The 18,938-nt window shown below is 40.5% G+C and overlaps 1 protein-coding gene across 1 annotated transcript; it reads left to right on the top strand.

Moving 5' to 3' along the window:
- Positions 1-2,400: 2,400 nt before the first annotated feature.
- Positions 2,401-18,749, top strand: hfm1 (helicase for meiosis 1). The gene is made up of 36 exons (XM_085377895.1): positions 2,401-2,629; positions 3,044-3,085; positions 3,175-3,245; positions 3,384-3,516; positions 3,740-3,891; positions 4,043-4,120; positions 4,483-4,638; positions 4,724-4,924; positions 5,040-5,128; positions 5,228-5,271; positions 6,770-6,871; positions 7,942-8,087; positions 8,184-8,278; positions 8,406-8,539; positions 8,643-8,690; positions 8,879-8,959; positions 9,052-9,143; positions 9,341-9,447; positions 9,578-9,625; positions 9,733-9,830; positions 9,917-10,051; positions 11,309-11,394; positions 12,303-12,386; positions 12,931-13,088; positions 13,176-13,372; positions 13,466-13,657; positions 13,804-13,869; positions 13,957-14,081; positions 16,016-16,098; positions 16,262-16,368; positions 16,512-16,598; positions 16,979-17,284; positions 17,460-17,541; positions 18,021-18,132; positions 18,402-18,547; positions 18,701-18,749. Exons 1-36 carry the CDS (start codon positions 2,401-2,403, stop codon positions 18,747-18,749), a joined length of 4,161 nt encoding a protein of 1,386 aa, XP_085234021.1.
- Positions 18,750-18,938: the final 189 nt, after the last annotated feature.

Genomic DNA, 18,938 nt, shown 5'->3' with positions numbered 1-18,938 from the left:
CATGACTTTCAGATACTGTTCATGTGCTATAGATAGTTTTGTTGGCCTTATACTTCTTCTTTTGTCCTCTGCTTGCCCAGTTTACTATTTTCCTTAGGAAAATACTGCACACAGTACTGAGATCTGATGCATTTTCAGCTAACAGCTCGTTGGGAAGCACCTTGTTGATGCAATAATTTTATTTTAATGCCTGCCAAACTTTGTGATCTTTGGTATTTTTTGTACTACAGAAATGTAAAGAAATTATTTGCTGACCAGCTGCTAGTAACAAAGTGCCTAAAGATAGAATTTAAAATAGGTTCTTTTGTAAATTGTCTGTTATTTGTAGACACAACACTGGTACCCTTTCATGCTTCAGTGAGTCATAGGTTATTTTTAACTGGCTTAACAAACAACAACAAAAAATTCGTAAAATGGTCAGGTACAAGGACTGGACTGAAAAAGCACCCAATGTCCAAAGGAAAACTTTGAAACACCTTCAGATGTTTGTTTTTTTTAATACCAAGAAAATCTGGAATCAAAATATTTTTAATAATGAGGGATGGCTCAAGATTATAGCACAGAACTGTATATTAAAGCTAAATCATTCCCATGTTATCTGCCCAATGCTATGATACTGTGGGGATTGAAAACTTTAAGGCCATAAGGGCATAAACATGGTATAACTACATCATTAAGAGGCTTGATTGAGTCATGAAACAAAAATGAAGATAAACCTGTTAGCTCTGTGTTAATCTTTACCACAAACCAAAGTCCTTTGGTTGGCAGCAACAATGGCAGTTTCCCCACATTCTCTAATCTAGGTTTTATAGCGAACAGGTCAGTTGTGCATATGCATTTGTCAAATCTCTATTTTCTTTCCTCTTAATCATTTACCCCTAAACCGGTTTGTATTCAAATTCAGTGAGTACATAGCTGTATTATCTGGTGAGATGTTGGACTCTGATGACTGCACCTTGGCCTTGGATGGTCTGTTTTTTGACAAACCCGCTGTCCATGAAGTGTAAGTACAAAAAGGTGTCCCACTTATTCCCTTTTGTCTTTACTCCTGTAATCTGAATTATTCTTTTTGACAGAAAACCACTGCACCAGGAGGTCAGTCAATGGCAGCTGGAAGAGCCTCCATCTCTTACTCATATTCCAGCCACTCAGGATATACAAGAGGAAGCTGAATCGCTCTCTACACGATACAGTATGTTGTGCTCAGGATTAGGTTGAATTCCTTTTCACTTGACTTGAGTAAACTGCTCAGTATCAGGCCAATTGAAGCCCTACTAAATTTAACTCTGTGACTCACTGACTCAGTGGCTTGAATAGGCTTGAAAGCATTCCCAGTTTTCTTTGACTTTGCATAAACAAATCTGAATCTGGGTCTTATGATATATTCAGGTATAGATGGAAAGGTTAATTCCCCGATGTTAACTTTGTTTAATCTAATCAAAGCACTGAAGGCGGCTTTATTAAATTTTTTAGAGGGAAACGCATCACAGCTACCAGCAACTTGGATTCAACTCTTTCTCATTCTTCAATGTGACTTGCAGGTTTCTCAGAGGCAACCCATAGGTTTCAGCCTCTTTTTAAAGGATCTGCTGGCCTTAAGGTGCTACCTTCAGCAATCAGCAGTTCCTGCAGTTTTAACAGTGATAAGAAAGAGACTGAGAAGACTAACGGAGGTAGCAGCAGCAGCACCAGCCAATGCGATGGCCTCCAGGGAGGTGAAGGGTTCAGGGATTACTCTCAGGGTGGTTGTCAGAGTGGCAGAGGTGGCGATGAAACCCTGCAGGACTCTGGTCATGTGGGCCTCAGCAGATGGTTGTCTCAGGACTGCAGCAAAAGCCTGCCTCTACGGACAAGGAAAGTCTTAGTTATGTGCACATTGTTTTCAGATATTTACTGTGTTGCATGTGTTTAATGATGAGTAGAAACGTAACAGTTCCTTGTTTTCAAGGCGTTTTAACTGCAGACCCATCACTGTGACCCATGTGATGCCATAAAAAGCAAGTCAACTCTTTGCTGATCTGCGTTATATGGCCCGTGGGATGTTTAAACTAACAGGATTACTATCATTCACTCTATAAAACACACATTTCCATTTTTTTATACATGTGTACCGTAGTGCTGATTTACTCTTTAATCTCTGGACTCATAATAACACAAGAAGATGCTAAGCTATCCTCCATGTTAGCCTTGTTACCTGATTGTGCAGCCCCCTAACAGTCTAATCTGCTTCCACCTCTCTTCTCTTTCATTTCTTTATTTCCTCCTCCTTCCCACAACAGCTTGTTCAATATTCAGGTGTATACCAGTGGAGGTGACTCTTTAAACACAGGTGACCTCAGTAGCAGTGGCGGCAGCAATCAGACAACATCCAGACCTCAAACTTTTCTCAGTCAGGTTACCATGGCGACAGCGCCTCCTCCTCCTCCTCTTCCTCTTCAGCCGCCACGGGCGACAGTTGGCTGCGCAGCTCCTCCTTTCCCCTCCAAGCCCACCCTCTCACCCCCTCCCATGGGTTCATCTGCAGCGAGCGGCCGACCCCCGCAGCAGGCGGCACATGCAGAGACGCAGGACAAGGGCACAAAGAAAGGTTTCGTTCCGCCCATGACGCCTCGGCCGCTCCTAATCCAAGGTGTTACACTGCACTGATATACTGGCAGGTTGACGCTGCGCTCACTGTGTAGGAGCTCTTTAAATACAGCTCATATAGCTTCTGTAAAGTGTTGCAGCTCATCAACATGCCAATGTCTGGCCATGGTAGCAGCTGCCATGGTGTATTTGGGTGTGATGAGGTGAGCTCTGCCCATTGATTGCTCCAGTGTAATGAAACATACTGGTCACTAGGTGGTGAATAGTAGACGCAGTGGACAGGAACAATAGAGGCCATTTTAACCCATTGTAGTCTGCAAAGAATCAGCAGATTCTCTTTCGTCACAAATGTACAACACTACCAAATGCTGCATATTCAATTCAATGTGTAATTGTTTCAATGAAAATCTTGCATTAATGAAAATTTATAATGTCTTAAATAATATTGTCATTTCAGGATCTTCTGGATCTGGAGTTTTGCGCCCAGTTTCAGAAATACGTATCCTTTTTCTTGTTCAAATTGACACAATTTGAAGCTGTTAGGTAGTGTCTGAATCAAAGTGATGTTTCCTAAAACCTGTTACACAGCATTTAAGTTCAGATCTGTCTTCAGTGAGTTTCCCTTTTTCAATTACGTTCAGTCCAAAGCTCTGGATGATGTAAGCATTTGTTTGTAAATCTGCATACACAGAAATCATGAAAAACACATCTGGTTAAATGTAAATTTACACCTGTGTAAATGTAAACTACCCCTGGCACTGTGTCCTCCAGTGTATGTGTGTTTGGTCTGTCTGCAGGTTCTTTATACAAATAAAAACTTTGTGGCCTGTGCTCCGACTGGATCTGGTAAAACAGTGCTGTTTGAGCTGGCAATCATTCGCCTGCTAATGGAGACACCAGAGCCCTGGAGAGATGTCAAAGCTGTATATAGTGAGCATGCAGTATTATTGGCTATAAGCTGCTAAATCCCACTGCTCATTCACATTTATTCAGTGCTTTGAAATGGCACACCTAGCTATAATCACACACAGGGGCTTTGAATATGTGTGTTACTTTCACCATGTTCTGATTTTTTTACTCCAGTAATTTTTGGGGGGAGGATTTTTGACTTATGAAGCTCTCGTATAAAGAATCCATTGTTTGTTTTCACCAGTGGCCCCTATCAAAGCTCTCTGCAGTCAGTGCTTTGAGAGCTGGAAAAAGAAGTTTAGTCCTCTGGGGCTGACCTGCAAGGAGCTGACTGGTGACACAGAGATCGATGACTTCTTTGAGATTCAGGACTCCCACATCATCCTGACCACACCTGTATGTGACAATATGAAGCAGCATAATTATGCAAATGCAAAATAAAGGGTAGAAAAGGAGGGGAAATGTAAAATAAGATGTTATGTCTTAGTTAAATATTGTTATATTTCTATGCATCATAGATTGATACATGATCATTTATATTTTTAAGGAAAAGTGGGACAGCATGACCCGAAAGTGGAAGGATAACTGTTTGCTGCAGCTAGTTAGGCTCTTCCTTATCGACGAGGTCAGTGTGTTTGTCACATATTTTGCTCACAGAACCGTTTTTGGATGTTACTTCTTGCCTCTTTATTTTCCTGCACAGTGGGGGATGCACTGGCTACTTTGTGTCTTAGGATGGAACATTGCACGATAGCACATAATTAGCCTCTGCCCTCAGCACTTTATTTTACTTGAGGTTATCCATTAAAAATGATGGAACATCTTGTTCCTGGAGTCTCTATTATGGGAGTACACAGACACTGGCCTAGTTCCTTTAGACTTGCACTCATTTATGTTAATAATAAAACATAAAGATTGATTTTGTATTTTACGTGCATACAAATATCCCTGAGCCGTTTCCACACATGAAAAATATTTTTGTACCAGGTGCATGTCGTGAAGGATGCAACCCGTGGTGCCACGTTGGAAGTGGTGGTGAGCAGGATGAAGGCAGTACACACCTTCAGGACTTCACAGTATCCAGAGGCCAGCCTCTCTATGAGAGTTGTGGCTGTGTCTGCTACCATACCCAATGTATCTGATGTAAGCACCCGCTGTACCTGTTTGCATTGTCTCTCATTTGTAGATCAGTAACTTGTGGATTCTCAAACTTCCTGCTTGTTTTTAGATAGCAGACTGGCTGTCAAATGAGAACGGCCCGGCCATATATCTGGATATGGATGAGAGCCACCGTCCGGTGAAGCTAAGGAAGGTGGTGCTGGGATTCCCCTGTGGTCCAAATCAAACTGAGTTCAAGTTTGATTTGGCACTTAACTACAAGATAGCCAACATCATACAGACGTACGCTGAGCAGAAGCCTGCACTTGTGGTGGGTTGTAAAATGTATCCAAACTGCATGTTGTTTATGCTTTCTTTCTGAACATGACAGAAGATGCAGGTTTTTGGGTTTTTTTGCCTCATTATCTGAAAATTGTGTCTTGTAGTTTTGCTCTACAAGGAAAGGAACTCAGCAGTCAGCCGCAGTTCTGGCTAAGGATGCTCGATTCATCATGAGCATCGAGCACAAGCAAAGGTTTGATGTTCAATCATCCGCAGTGAAACATCCGCGCACGTGCAAGTTTACAGAGCAGGCTGTTCTGATTGAACTTGTGTGATCTGCTTGACTCTGCAGGTTGATGAAATATGCAAACTCCATTCTCGATTCTAAACTGAGAGGTAAGGTATCTGAAACATGTTATCAGTGGTACTTTTTAAAAGAAAAATGACCTTGGGGCCTCCTTTAGTGGTTTGCAATGTGCTCAGTGATGCTTTGTAGTTTCAGTTTCAACATCCTCTCGACACAAAATAAAGTCTAAAGAAATGAGCTTGAAGAACTTGAATGGCCTGCACAGAACTCACAGATCTCGTTTGTATCTAACTTATGTACGATGAATTGGAGAAAACACATTCAATAATGCAGATGTTGCATTTGGTCATATTTATGTGAGTTTTGACATTGTCGACTGATGATTATGTGACACATTGGTGTATGGCCGAAAAGTAACAAGATGACAAAGACACTTGTAGTGCAGACACAGTGTATATAGAGTGTAATCAAAGGAGCTTGCAAAGAAAAGCGTCTGGACTTCTTTAAGTTGCTTGAAGACGTTTCACCTCTCATCCGAGAAGCTTCTTCAGTTCTAAGGTCAAATGGTGGAGAGTCCCAGATATAAACCTAGTGGGAGTTTCCCCCCACAGAGGGACAAAAGGACCCCCTGATGATCCTCTAATCGCCTGAGCCAAGGTGTGAAACTGGGTGTGGGTCCCAATCAGCCAGAGTTTCGGGTGTGTTCATTGTGAAACCTGGCCCCACCTTATCATGCGAATTCCTGAGGTCAGCTGGCCCAGGATGTGAGTGGGCGTTAAGGCGTCTGGGAAGGGATCTCAAAACTGGATTATAGATGGCAGAGAGTTGGTGTTGTAAACCCCGCCTCTGTTCAAAGATGGTCGCTCACAGTGGACATAGATGGCTTCTTTCACTCCTCTTTCAAACCATCTGTCCTCTCTGTCCAAAATGTGAACATTGGCATCCTCGAAAGAGTCTCCTTTATCCTTAAGATGCAGATGGACTGCTGAGTCTTGTCCTGTGGAGGTGGCTCTTCTGTGTTGTGCCATGCGCTTGTGAAGTGGCTGTTTGGTCTCTCCAATGTAGAGGTCTGAGCATTCCTCGCTGCACTGTACAGCATACACCACATTGTTAAGTTTGTGTTTTGGCGTTTTGTCTTTCGGGTGAACCAGTTTCTGTCTGAGCGTGTTGCTGGGTCTGAAATACACTGGGATGTCGTGCTTGGAGAAAACTCTCCTGAGTTTCTCTGATACACCGGCTACATAGGGGATGACAATGTTGTTGCGTCTGTCCTTCTTATCCTCCCTCGCTGGTGTCTGGTCTTCTTTTCTGTGCCTCTTTGCTGACTTTAAGAACCCCCATTTAGGATAGCCGCACGTTTTGAGTGCTTCCTTTACATGTGTAAAGGAAGCACTCAAAACGTGCCCCCCCCCCCGAAGAAAATACAGTTTCAGCTAAATAAGCTGACACAACACACTCACTTTCACTGCACACAGACAAATCGTGCTTAACTTGTGTGTAACCCCGTTTATTGAAAACTTTGTGTTTTGAATATGCAATATGTCAAATGTCTAACATAACTTTGTGGTAACTTTGTTTGCGGCCCAGATTTGGTGGCGTTAGGAGTCGGCTACCATCACGCAGGAGTTGACTTGTCTGATCGGAAGTTGATAGAAGAAGCCTTCACTATGGGAGACCTGCCTGTCCTCTGTGAGGCACAGTTTTATCCTGCGCTGTGAAGTAATATGTTACCACACAAGTGTGCAACATGATACTTTTTTTTCCCTGTCACACTGCTGACACAAACAGGAAGGACAAGTACCACAGTAATTGTTTTTGCACATCAGCTCCTTGTACCAATCACAGGGTTGTGTCAAAAATAACTTAGGTTTCTGTACAACAATAAGAAATATTGTTATTTTGATGGTAATAGTATATATATTTAAGATGATATACTTCATTTGTCTTAAAAGTGCTGAAATTGTGTGACAACAGCCAAAATATGAAACGTATCCTGTACAAATAGCAGCTAATTAATTTGAACAAAATGCAACAAAACAAAAATGAAATAATTTAAAAAAAACTAGAAACAGAAGCAACAGTGAGAGCTCAGTGAATAAACATTTAAGCAAAAGATAAAATATATTTTTTGGGCAGCACGGTGGCATGGTGGTTAGCACTGTTGCGGCACAGCAAGAAGGTCCTGAGTTCAATTCCACCATCAGGCCGGGGTCTTTCTGTGTGGAGTTTGCATGTTCTCCCCGTGTTTGCGTGGGTTCCCCCCGGATACTCTGGCTTCCTCCCACCGTCCAAAGACATGCAGCTTGTGGGGATAGGTTGATTGGAAAATCCAAATTGCCATTAGGTGTGAATGTGCGAGTGAATGTGAGTGCGAATGGTTGTCTGCATAGGTGAAGACAATAAGGGAGTCACACAGGAAATAACAAGAAGACTAAACACAAAGAGCAGAAAACTCACCGAACGTGAGACGAAAGCAAGACTAGCGGAATAAACCAGAAATACAGGAAATAAACACAACAACAAAGATAACAAAAACTCCATGAATGAATACTAAACTAGACAAATACAAACATTAAGAAAAATATGGAAAACTCAACCCAACGATGCTAGTAATGATAACTCTGGAATAACAGTGAAAAACAAAAAACTCCAACGTCAGGCAGATCCTTAGATCATAACAAACTGAGCACTAGTAGAATAACTTAACCAGTCTTCTGTTTTATTTTATGGTGTCTCAATTTGTGTTTGCTCTCTCCTAGTTACCACCAGGACTTTATCCATGGGGGTAAACCTACCAGCTCACCTGGTGGTGATCAAATCCACCATGCAGTATGTTGCAGGCTCCTGTCAGGAGTACAGCGAGGCAGATCTGCTCCAGATGATAGGCCGTGCTGGAAGACCACAGGCAATGACATGTTTATGACAGAATATAACAGCAATGAATGCATTATTATATTTAGGTTTTATGATGTACTTTCATTTTCATCCTTTCTGCCTCCAGTTTGACACATCTGCTACTGCTGTGATCATGACCAAGATTCAAACCAGAGAGAAGTACCTGAAGCTTATGAATGGGATAGAAGTCATTGAGAGCAGGTAGGACCAGTAGTAATGCTCTCTTTAAAATCCCTTCTGTCTTTTTCTTATTTTTCTTCATATCGCTCTCTCAAGAGGACACACAGGTGGAACGATCATGGGGTAACACTAGACTCTGTTTCCACAGCTTACACAGCCACCTGGTGGAACACTTGAATGCTGAGATTGTTCTGCAGACTATCAGTGATGTCAAAATGGCTTTGGACTGGATTCGCTCCACCTTCCTTTACATCAGAGCCCTCAAGAACCCCACACACTATGGTTAGAGCCTTCTCCTGTCTTCTGCTTGTTGTTAATCAGCTGTGAGGTCCGTTAATTTTTAAAAAAACCAGTGAGTGTCAGTTTGTCCGCATTTTCATTTCAGGATTCTCTGCCGACCTAGACAGATGTGGAATTGAAGCAAAATTGCAAGGTGGGCCATAGCTGTACTTTTATGAAACTGTAGGTTACTTTTAGAAAAATACAAAAAAATTCAAGCCACAGTAACCCGGCTGCTTAAAGAGGTTTTGTGTTTGCTTGTTTTTTTTGCTCAAATGTAAGTGTCGGATCTGTTCCCTTATTGAAATTTAAGCTATGTACCGTTTCTGTCATCTTCATTAGAACTGTGTCTGAAGAATCTCAACTCTCTGTCCTCTGTTGGGCTGATCTCTATGGATGAGGATATCACCATCAAACCGACAGGTAGATGTTCAGGCTGTTTTCATGTCTTTTTTTGCAGCCAAGTCTAATACTAAAAACTTGAAACTGTTAAGCAATTTATTTCTCTCTTACAGAGGCTGGCAGGTTGATGGCTAGGTACTGCATTGCCTTTGACACCATGAAACAGTTCAGTAAAGTGTCTGGGACTGAAAACCTGTCTGATCTGGTAGGTTTTCTGTACTATGTATTTGATGTAAATGCATTTATTCAAGATTGACTCTATACAGTGTTATCCTTGACATTTTGCAGGAACAGCATGCCTGACCTTGTTCTTTCTCTTGCTGCCTCTCACAACTAAACTAAACTCAGCTAGAGAAAAAATAACCATTATGAGTATTCACCGTCCTTGTATTGTGTGTACAGATTGAGCTGCTGTCAAAGAGCAGAGAGTTCAGTGACATCCAGCTGAGAGTGAATGAGAAAAGGTCCTTGAATGCTTTGAACAGGGACAAAAACAGAGTCACCATCAGGTCAGACACATTTATAGGATGCACAAATGTATGCACAGCATCAAAAACTTTGTTTTATATGGGAAATGCATAATAGGGGGGTGAGATAGACACAAGCCAGTGAAAACTAAATCTTTATGCGTTTTTCCAGGTATCCCATTGACGGAAAGATCAAAACCAGTGAGATGAAAGTAAACTGGTAGGTTTAAAAGAAAGTGTAGTTTTTGATTTTATATTTTTCAGAATTTGCAGTGTTAAAGAATTGTATTACTGATTGTCCATGTACATAAATATTGTGCTTTGTAGTTTGATTCAGGCTCAGTTAAGCTCCATCCCAGTTCAAGATTTTGGACTTACACAGGACACAGCAAAGATCTTCAGGATTGGCATGCGCATCAGCAGATGTACGTTCAGGGAATAAGAAACGTACAAAAGACGAGTTGCCTGTATTCATGTTTTTAAGTTTTGATTTTATTATGATCTCATTCAGGTCTGTCTGAGTTTCTGAGTCAGAGGGTCAAGGCTGTTTTTTCTGCTGTGGTCAACTCCCTGATCCTGGCTAAGTGCTTCAGAGCAAAGCTTTGGGAAAACTCACCCTATGTTTCCAAACAGCTGGAAAAGATAGGTGGATGCCTCTCTATGTTCTTTTTACATTATAAATTGATACAGCATACTGCATTGTAGGTCAACTGCTCATGCAGTAATACTAGAAGAAATATTATTATGCCACAACTGCTGCATAATGGAAATATTAATAAACCAAATATTCTTTCTGTTAGACGTACACTCACTGGACACTTCATTAGGTACACTTTGCTAGTACTGGGTTGAACCACCTTTTGCCTTCATTTCTGTCTTTTATTCTTTATGGCACAGATTCAACAGGGTGCCGTAAACTTTCCTCAGAGATTTTGGTCCATATTGACATAATCACATCACACAGTTGCTGCAGATTTGTCAGCTGACTCTTCTTTTGCGTCACATCCCTAAGGTGCTCTATTGGATTAAGATCTGGTGACCCCCGGGGCCATTTGAGTCCAACAAACTCATGTCATGTTCAAAAAAACAGTTTTAGATGATCTGAGCTTTGTGACATGGTGTGTTATCCAGCTGGAAGCAGCCATCAGAGGATGGGTACACTGTGGTCATAAAGGGATTGACATGATCAGCAACAATACTCAGGGAGGCTGTCGTGTTTTAAAGAACTTCAGCCGGTACTGAGGAGCACAAAGAGTGCCAATAAAATGCCACCTCATTACACCCCCCCACCCCCACCCCCACCCTACCGTTGATGTCATGTTGCTAATGCCAAATTCTGACCCTGCTTTTTTGAATGTTGCAGTAGAAATTGAGACTCATCAGACCAGATAAAATGTTTCCAGTGCTCTGCATTTTTGTGAGTCCCTCCAGTTTCCTGTTATTCGCTAACAGGAGTGACACCCAGTGTGGTTTTTCAAGGTTCCAGAGATACTCTTCTGCATTCCTTGTTTGTAAAAAGTAGTTATTTGAGTTACAGTTGCCTTCTTATCAGCTCAAAGCAGTCTGCTTATTATTCTTATTCTCCCACTTGCAGCGTCGACCATTTTCTCCCAGAGAACTGGCACTCACTCGCTGGCTCGCTAACTCACGCCCTCTTTTCAGGTCATTCTTTGTAAATCCTAGAGATGGTTATGTGGGAAAATCACAGTACATCAGCAGTTTCTAAAATACTCAGACCAGCCCATCTGCAATCAGCAACCACAGCATGTTCAAAGTCATCATGTTAAATAATGTTGCGGCTAACAAGCAGTTGAAGAGGTGTACCTAATAAAGTGACACAATAGGTTATTGTATATTGTCGTTACAGTTTATAGTAATTAAGTAATAACATGGGTTGTTTCAGGCCAAACTCTGTCAACTGCCATGGTGCATGCTGGACTCACCACATTCAGCAAAATAGAGCAAACCAACGCCAGAGAGCTTGAGCTGGTAAGTCTGTGTAATACTTAAAAGTAAAATGCTTTATAATCTGAAGATAATCTAATAATTAATCTAATCTAAATTATCTAAAGCTTTTAATTTGTGTGCTCAGTTTGTTGTTCAGTGGGTGTGTGGTTGACGTGGTACGTTTTGGTTCACATGCGTGTGACTACAAACTTTGGCCAGGTCATGAGGAAGTTGCACCACCCTACACCCACCTACTTTTACCTTCACATGATGCCACTATTTCTTTCACACTTTAGGTTAATGTGAAAAAAAACAACTAAAAAAACAAGAGTAGACAACAATACCTAGTTTCTTAACCAAGTATCCTCACAAAACGTGTCCATTTCACGTTTGCCTCTCCAAACCTGAAATGGACACTTGTTCATGCCTGTCCATTTCACGTGGAGAGGCAAAGCGTGAAATGGACACACATGAAGAAGTTGCATTAGTGCATGCTGACATTGCATTATTAGCAGGAGGTAATATATTTAAAGCCAGAAAGTTGGTATTGAGCTAAAAACATAAGTGCATTCCAGTGTCCTTAATCATCTGACTCTATTAAACTAATATGTACGTACACTTAAATGTGTCTGTTTAAACGCTTTCCCATGATTATTTTCATGTTGGCTTTAAAAAAAAAAATCTCCCTCCACTGTTACTGCAGATTACTGCAACTTCTGCATGCTCGTACGTTTCACATTTTGGAGCGACAAAATGTGAAATGGACACGGTGAACTGGTGTGTCTGTTACACACTTGTAGTGATATCAGGTTGATGTTAAATACCAACAACTAAAGGTGAAAGTGTAATTCTGTTTTTTCAAAATCACTCAGTTAATGTTAAGCATCTCCTCAAGCACTTAATGTCTGCTGAAAGTGTTTGGGTGTAACTTTTGCAAACTTTATGTTCAGATTCTCAATAGGCATCCGCCATTTGGAAACCAAATCAGAGAGTCTGTCATACACCTCCCAAAGTATGACGTAATGGTGGAGCAGGTAAATGGCATTGCAAACTATTGTTATCACGGCACAAGGCACAAGCACTTCATATTTGTTGATCTTAAAAAATCTGAAATCATAAATATTTGATCATAAATGTAGTGAAAAATAGAAAAATACACTAAAATTTGATTTTTTTTTTTGTGCTGGATGTTTAAACCACATTTACATATTTAATTCTTCATTCTTCATTCTTGGCCTTTGCTCACACGAGAGCTTCAAGAGGGCAGTTAATGTGAATGTGATTTCTTCTGGGCATGGCTACAAAAAATCAAAGGAGATTATTTTGAGCTTTCAGTTAGCCACAGTTCCCTCTTTAATGCGTTTTAGCCAACATAATCTCTTACTTGTTAATATGTAAAATGGCACAGTATACTGTTAGCTTGCTGAAGGTCCAGCATTTAAATTATTTATATTTTCTTGGCTTTTATTTGAAAGCTATTTCAAAATTGTACCTGTTTTCACCCATATCAACACATTTAAGTGTTTATTTCCATGTCTGTTCTGTATCATGTTCCTCTAAAGCTGTTGTGATTTATAGCTTCCAAGGTACAGCAGCACCACAGCAGAGATTGTGCTTAAAGTGAGCCTCAAAAACCAAGCACAGCTGCTGACCAGGAGAGCAGCTCAAGACCACCATTATGCCTCCGTCGTCATCGGAGACGCTGATAACAATGTCGTCTTTCTGCAGAAACTCACGTGAGGATAAAACACCATGTCTTGACTTTCACCTTTTGTAAAAGAAGCCAAAATATGGAACGCCAACATATGCTGTTTGTTTTCCAGGGACGTAATGCTGCTGAAGGGTGGTAGCTGGTCAAAGAAGATTGAGGTGGCGAAGGCTATGAAAGGAGATGAGATCAGTGTGCATCTTATCAGTTCAGAATATGGTAAACCATGGAAGCACATTTACATTGTAACCAAAAAGAGGAAAACAGCAACATCTCATTTGGTTCCAATTTTTTGTATTTTTTTAAATGAAGGTAACAGCTCACTGTGTCCTTTGGTGTATAGACTCTTATACTGGACTGAATATATGTAAGGAGAGGATTTACCATGCGTTTCTTCTGCTGTAGTGGGTCTGGACATCCAGCAGAAGTTCACAGTGTACTACTCTGCAGCTCGAAGATTTGGGACTGAAAATCCACACAACATAACGCAGGATGCCAGGAGACCGCAATCGGTGCTGAAACCACTATCAACAAATCAGGCTGCAACTCACAGGGAGAACGGCACATCTGTGGGAGAAGAGAGCAGTTGTAGCTTTGGTACAGATTACTTTTTCATGCTTTATCATGATATGGTTTATAAATATTGTATTTCTTCTGAGGCAAATGCATATTTTGTTTGTTGATACATTTTTTTCAGACTTCAAATGTTATATTTTTTAAACTTTTTAAATGTTCTTTTGCAGATATGGGCAATAAAAGACATTGCAACCACTTCTGCAAAAACAAGGCTTTCTGTGCCCATGACTGTTGTGAGTATGATGCATTTTATGAATCTGTCTGTGCAGAGGTCCTTCCTGCCACAGCGTGCCAACAGTGTTCATGCATGTCCTCCCAAGGTAAAGTAGGTGTTACTGTGACAAGAAAGAGGTCAGCAAACCAAGAAACCAGTTTCACTTCATATTTGAAAGACCTGAGGAGCCGATGTGACACATTTGCGCCGACCCCTGTTAAGCGACTCAAAGTGAGCAAAATACCATATCTGAACCCACATCTCATACTTTCAGTAGCTTTATCTAGACTTTTAAATGTGTTGTGTGTCTGAGGGTGTGCTATATCCAAGCAATCTCAATAGGTCATAAACAGTACAGCAGAATAACATTGTATTATGTTCTTACTCCTAAAAAACTGCAGAAGCTGACCAGTCACCAGTAGTTACAATAAAACAATTAAAAGAAATTTCAGTCAAGTATGGAAGTTGCAAATAAAAAAAGATATGCACTATCCACATGGCAGACTTACATATATGTCCTATTATAAGAATAGGACGTATATGCAATGTAAACAATCCTTATTGTGGATTTATAAGTGGAAATTGTTTAGTAGCAATAAGGGACACTGAAACATATATAATGCACATAGTATGTGCATTAAAGTTGTATTTGGCATACAGAAAATACAATTATACAAAAAAGAAAGTCTTTACAGCTATTTACAAAACTGAGGTACTAACGCCAGACACACACACAAGGTTATACTTGCAAATTACTGGGCACAGACACTCTATCAAAATAACGAATCAAAAACACATGCTCTTTGTTGGATGGCGGAGGCTAGTAGAGAGGGGGGCCAGGTGGCTGTCATCTGGTAGTTAAGTACTGGAGGTGATCAACCAATTATCCAATCCCAAGACAGGAAGAGACTCCACCCAGCTACTCAGCAGGCACGCCCAGGTGTCCACCTCCTAAGAGAGAAAGGGGAAAAAACCCACAGCCATCCTCTGGTGGGAGGAGTCGCACATAACACAAACACTGACAACCTTGGATCATAACACTAGTGTATTTAGAAAAAATCAGAATGTTAGATTTTTAAATCACCAAATATCAGTATCGATCTTAAAAATCCAATAAGTCGAGCTCTAAAACTTCTACTTTACAGCGTTGTTTCATTTCTCCTGCCACAGTCTTTCGATCAGCTTGAGGCCTGGACTTTGACTGGGCCATTACTACGCCTTGGCGTAGATTTGCTGCTGTGGTTCTGTTTTGTTTTGATCGCGCATGACCCAATTTCAGCCAGGCTTCAGCTGGAGACAGATGGCTTCACATATGAGTTTAGAACAAGTTTGGTATACAGAGGAGTTCATGGTGGACTCAATGACTGCAAGGTGCCCAAGTCTTGTGGCTATAAGACAAACCCAAATCATCACTTCTCCACCAACATGCTTGACAGTTGGTTTACAGTGTTTATGCTGATATGCTTGATGATTGTGTTGCTGTGCACTATGGAAAACTTTGATCTTGTCTGTCCAGAGGACATTGTTCTAGAAGTCTTGTAGTTTGTTCAGGGACAATTTTGCATACCTAAGCTGTGCTGCCATGTTCTTTTTATAGAGAAGAGGCTTCCTCCTGGAAATCCTTCCAAGCACACTGCACTTGTTCAGTCTTTTTTTGTAATTGTACTCCCATGATCTTCAATGTTTAACATGCTAACTGAGGCCTGTTTTTGTTCTTTCTCTGAACACTGCATGATCTAATCTTGGGGTGAATTTGAGAATATTGTGGCATTGTGTTAACACACACATAAATGCTCCATGCCAGTAAACTGCCAAAAAGTTTGCTTTTATAGAGGCGCTCACACTTGCTGATGATCAGTTAATTAACTGTATTGGATTAGCAGCTGCTAATTACCCTTTATGATGGTTTTATTAAGTATAAAATATAAAATATTTCGAAGCTCATTCAGTCCAAAGTTCCCTAGGCAGATATACTCTGTGTATAACTATGAGGGCATAAGCATTGTTTTGGGTTTCTGTAATATTTTGCACCAAAATAACTAATTATAGAAAATGGCATATATATATTTTTTGTAAAGAAAACCGTCTTCTGCACACGGCGGGCACGTTGTCTGTATTCCTGAGCTAATTAATAATATGGGTGATGTTCTGTTTTATTTCTTTAGATGAAAATGGCTGAGGAGCCTGTGTCGCTCAGCATGCAAAGGTTTGCTTACAAACCCAAAGAGATGCTTCCACCCCCTTCATGGTACACACAGCCACACTGAAATTACAGATTTATCTTGATTCTTATGTGCAAACATGTTAATAGTTTCCTTAAAAGAAAAGCTGAACATTAGATTCTCAACAATCATGAGCAAAGACGCACTTGGCTCACATTACTTTCAAGCTTGGTTTTTTTCCATCTGAAGGAATAAAGAAAATCTCTGTAAAGCTTCAGTGAGACCTCAGTCTGGGACTGACTTGGCAAGTGAAGCTCAACTACCTGACGTAGAAAGCCTGAATGACCTTGACGGAGGTAAACGAGTGACATGGCTAAGCTCCACATATTCCTTAACATTTGAATGTCACTTCTATCATATCTTCTTTGTGTCACGTGTTATATCATATATCATTGATATGTTATATCATCAGCTGTTTTCTTTCTTTTTATTTTTTGAGATTATGATGACTATTATGTGGAGGACATGTACACAACGATGGGAGGGCCTTCCCAAAACGCTGCTGCAGCTCATCCTCACCATCAAAGTATTGTTAAATAACTTCAAACTCAGTAGCAGACGGACCATCCTGTTGGTTCACATGTTTTTGTTCTGCTCAGCTTTAAGTTCTGCTCAGAGGAGGTCCAAGTGCAGACAATTGTTATATGGACTGTAGTAACAAAATAAAACATATTAATTAAGTCAGACATACTCAGGAACAGGTTTATTCAGCATACACAAGATTAAATGGTAGACTTAACGAGTATCACCCAACCACGGTCAGCTTTGAAATCAATAGCTGCGTGGGAGATGGAAGAATCTAAAAAGATATTAGATAGATATTATTTTTCAAGTTGAATTTATAAATGCACACAGTTGAGAAGGATTTGATGATGTGACCATGCTTTTATCTTCCTCTGTGTTGAGGTTCCTCGTTGTGGATGACCACAGATATGAGTGTTGGGAGTCAGGACTCTCAACAGGATCTAAACCAGGTCAATATAACCAGCACGGGTCACTCAAAGAGCTCCACCGCACTGCCAGAACAGGCTGCTCTCTGCAAAAATACTTCATCCCTCCAGATACCGACTGTCAACTTTGACCTTGGAAACGAGTGGGATGACTGGGGCGATTTTGATGATGATAATCTGATCCATGCCAGCGAGCCAGCACTGACTTCATACACAACTGCACAACCTCAAATTCAGCAGTGTGGTGAAAACCGCACACCAGGTAGAGTGAACTGAAAATCAGCTTTTCACACATTTCAGTCATTAGGACTTCACTGTGACATGAACACAGTGATGTTTTAATATCACTGGATACCCTTAAGCACACATGCCCATGTGGGATTATACGTCAGATGTTCTTATGGTTTAATTAACACTATACATATGTCTTTATGTAGGCTATGTTACAGCTTCAGCACCAGTATTACTCAGCCACTCACACATCAAACCTTCCATAACCGCTGTGACTACACCACTGAGGTAAGACCACAACCTTATGCACCATTAACCAACAAGTAAGGTATAACCAGGAAGCCAGGAACCAGAAACTGTGTGACATACTGTATGTGTAGTGAGATAGTACCAGTAACCGTTAGAAAATTTGTCATATTTGCAGACTCCAGTTGTTGATCCTGGATTTTCTAAAAGTAAAAGCTTTCATGTTCCCTTCCGTTGGAAACAGCTCCCAGTTTGGATTCAGGAGACAGCCGCCCTCTCTTTTCTATTCTTTTAGTTTTAGTCGATTAAAAATCGTAATAGTGTAGATTAAATCTAAAGTAAAATACAAGTGTCAAAGTTTATAGTTTTTACACAATTTACAATGACAACTTGATATCACATGCAAAAAGTGTCTATTCTTCTCTTTTGTCGCATTGTCATGAGAAACAAGGAGCATGGAAGATGGTTGGACTGTTTAATAACAATACATGTGTAATAAATGTTTTTCATGATTATTTTAGGTTGACTTCAACAAATGTCAGTCCTGAAATCAAAAAAGCGGGACCCTCACCAGTCAGCCGGACATTCACACCACAGAAGAGAATCACACCCAAGTGGAATCCAAAAGTGCATGTATGTGCACACGCGGGAATGTGCACATGTCTATTTGTGCAGTTAGTTGTTATATGTAAAAACACTGAGAACACCATTTTCTGTCTGTTGACATCTTTTAGTTATCTATTATCTATTTAACTGTCTATTTATTCAGTTAGTACAGTAAAGCTCATACTTGTGCTATTTTTCAGTTAATGGTTCTAACCTCACCTTTCTCAAATGTAACAGCCAGCAGTCAAGCTAATGTGCAGACATGAATCATGGCTCTATTTCTTTTTGTTGTGCAGAGGCCAAATATTTTCAGTGAGGAAACCACTATAAAAACATCATTAGAACTTCTAAAACAGCCCGAGGAGGCAAAAGTGACTAGGAGATTGGATTTCTTTTCAGCATTGAGTGCCCCACCCAACGCCAGCTCATCTCTCAATAGAAGGTAAAAAAGTGGCCTTGATTCACACCTATTGCATGTTTTCTCAGCAAATAAAAAAAGTGATCCTATATGCAGGGGATATGGGATAAGCATACTTCCTTACAGGATTAATAAATACCCTTTTTCCTTTTTTCCCCCTTTTGCATATAACACCAGCAGCAAAGAGGAAGATGCTTTTGTTGGCATTTTTGATGGAATATTTTAGAAGTACTGGTGGACACACTCTGATATAAACATGTCCCTAATGTAAGGTTCTTTCTGTTTCCTGTGAGATTTTCACCTGGAGTTATATATTGTTGCATTGTTCATTCTTATTTTGTATTGTAAATGAAACAAGTTCAAAAGGGTTTTTTGATGTGATTGTATTTATGTGCGCTGTTTACTTAATAAAGCC

The sequence above is a fragment of the Diplotaxodon limnothrissa genome, linkage group LG18 (assembly GCF_057381915.1).
Source record: "Diplotaxodon limnothrissa isolate DT_005_m linkage group LG18, D_limnothrissa_male_GT1.1, whole genome shotgun sequence".
Lineage (NCBI taxonomy): Eukaryota > Metazoa > Chordata > Actinopteri > Cichliformes > Cichlidae > Diplotaxodon > Diplotaxodon limnothrissa.
The sequence above is the reverse complement of the archived record's forward strand: the minus strand, read 5'-3'. Positions and strand labels throughout refer to the sequence as shown.

Excerpts from the sequence above, each read along its gene's own strand:
- hfm1 (XM_085377895.1), top strand. The coding sequence starts at position 2,401 with ATGGCGACAGCGCCTCCTCCTCCTCCTCTTCCTCTTCAGCCGCCACGG. Across the intron at positions 9,626-9,732 it reads AGTGAGATGAAAGTAAACTG|TTTGATTCAGGCTCAGTTAA; the intron begins GTAGGTTTAAAA and ends TGTGCTTTGTAG. Across the intron at positions 13,373-13,465 it reads TTGTATTTTTTTAAATGAAG|TGGGTCTGGACATCCAGCAG; the intron begins GTAACAGCTCAC and ends CTTCTGCTGTAG.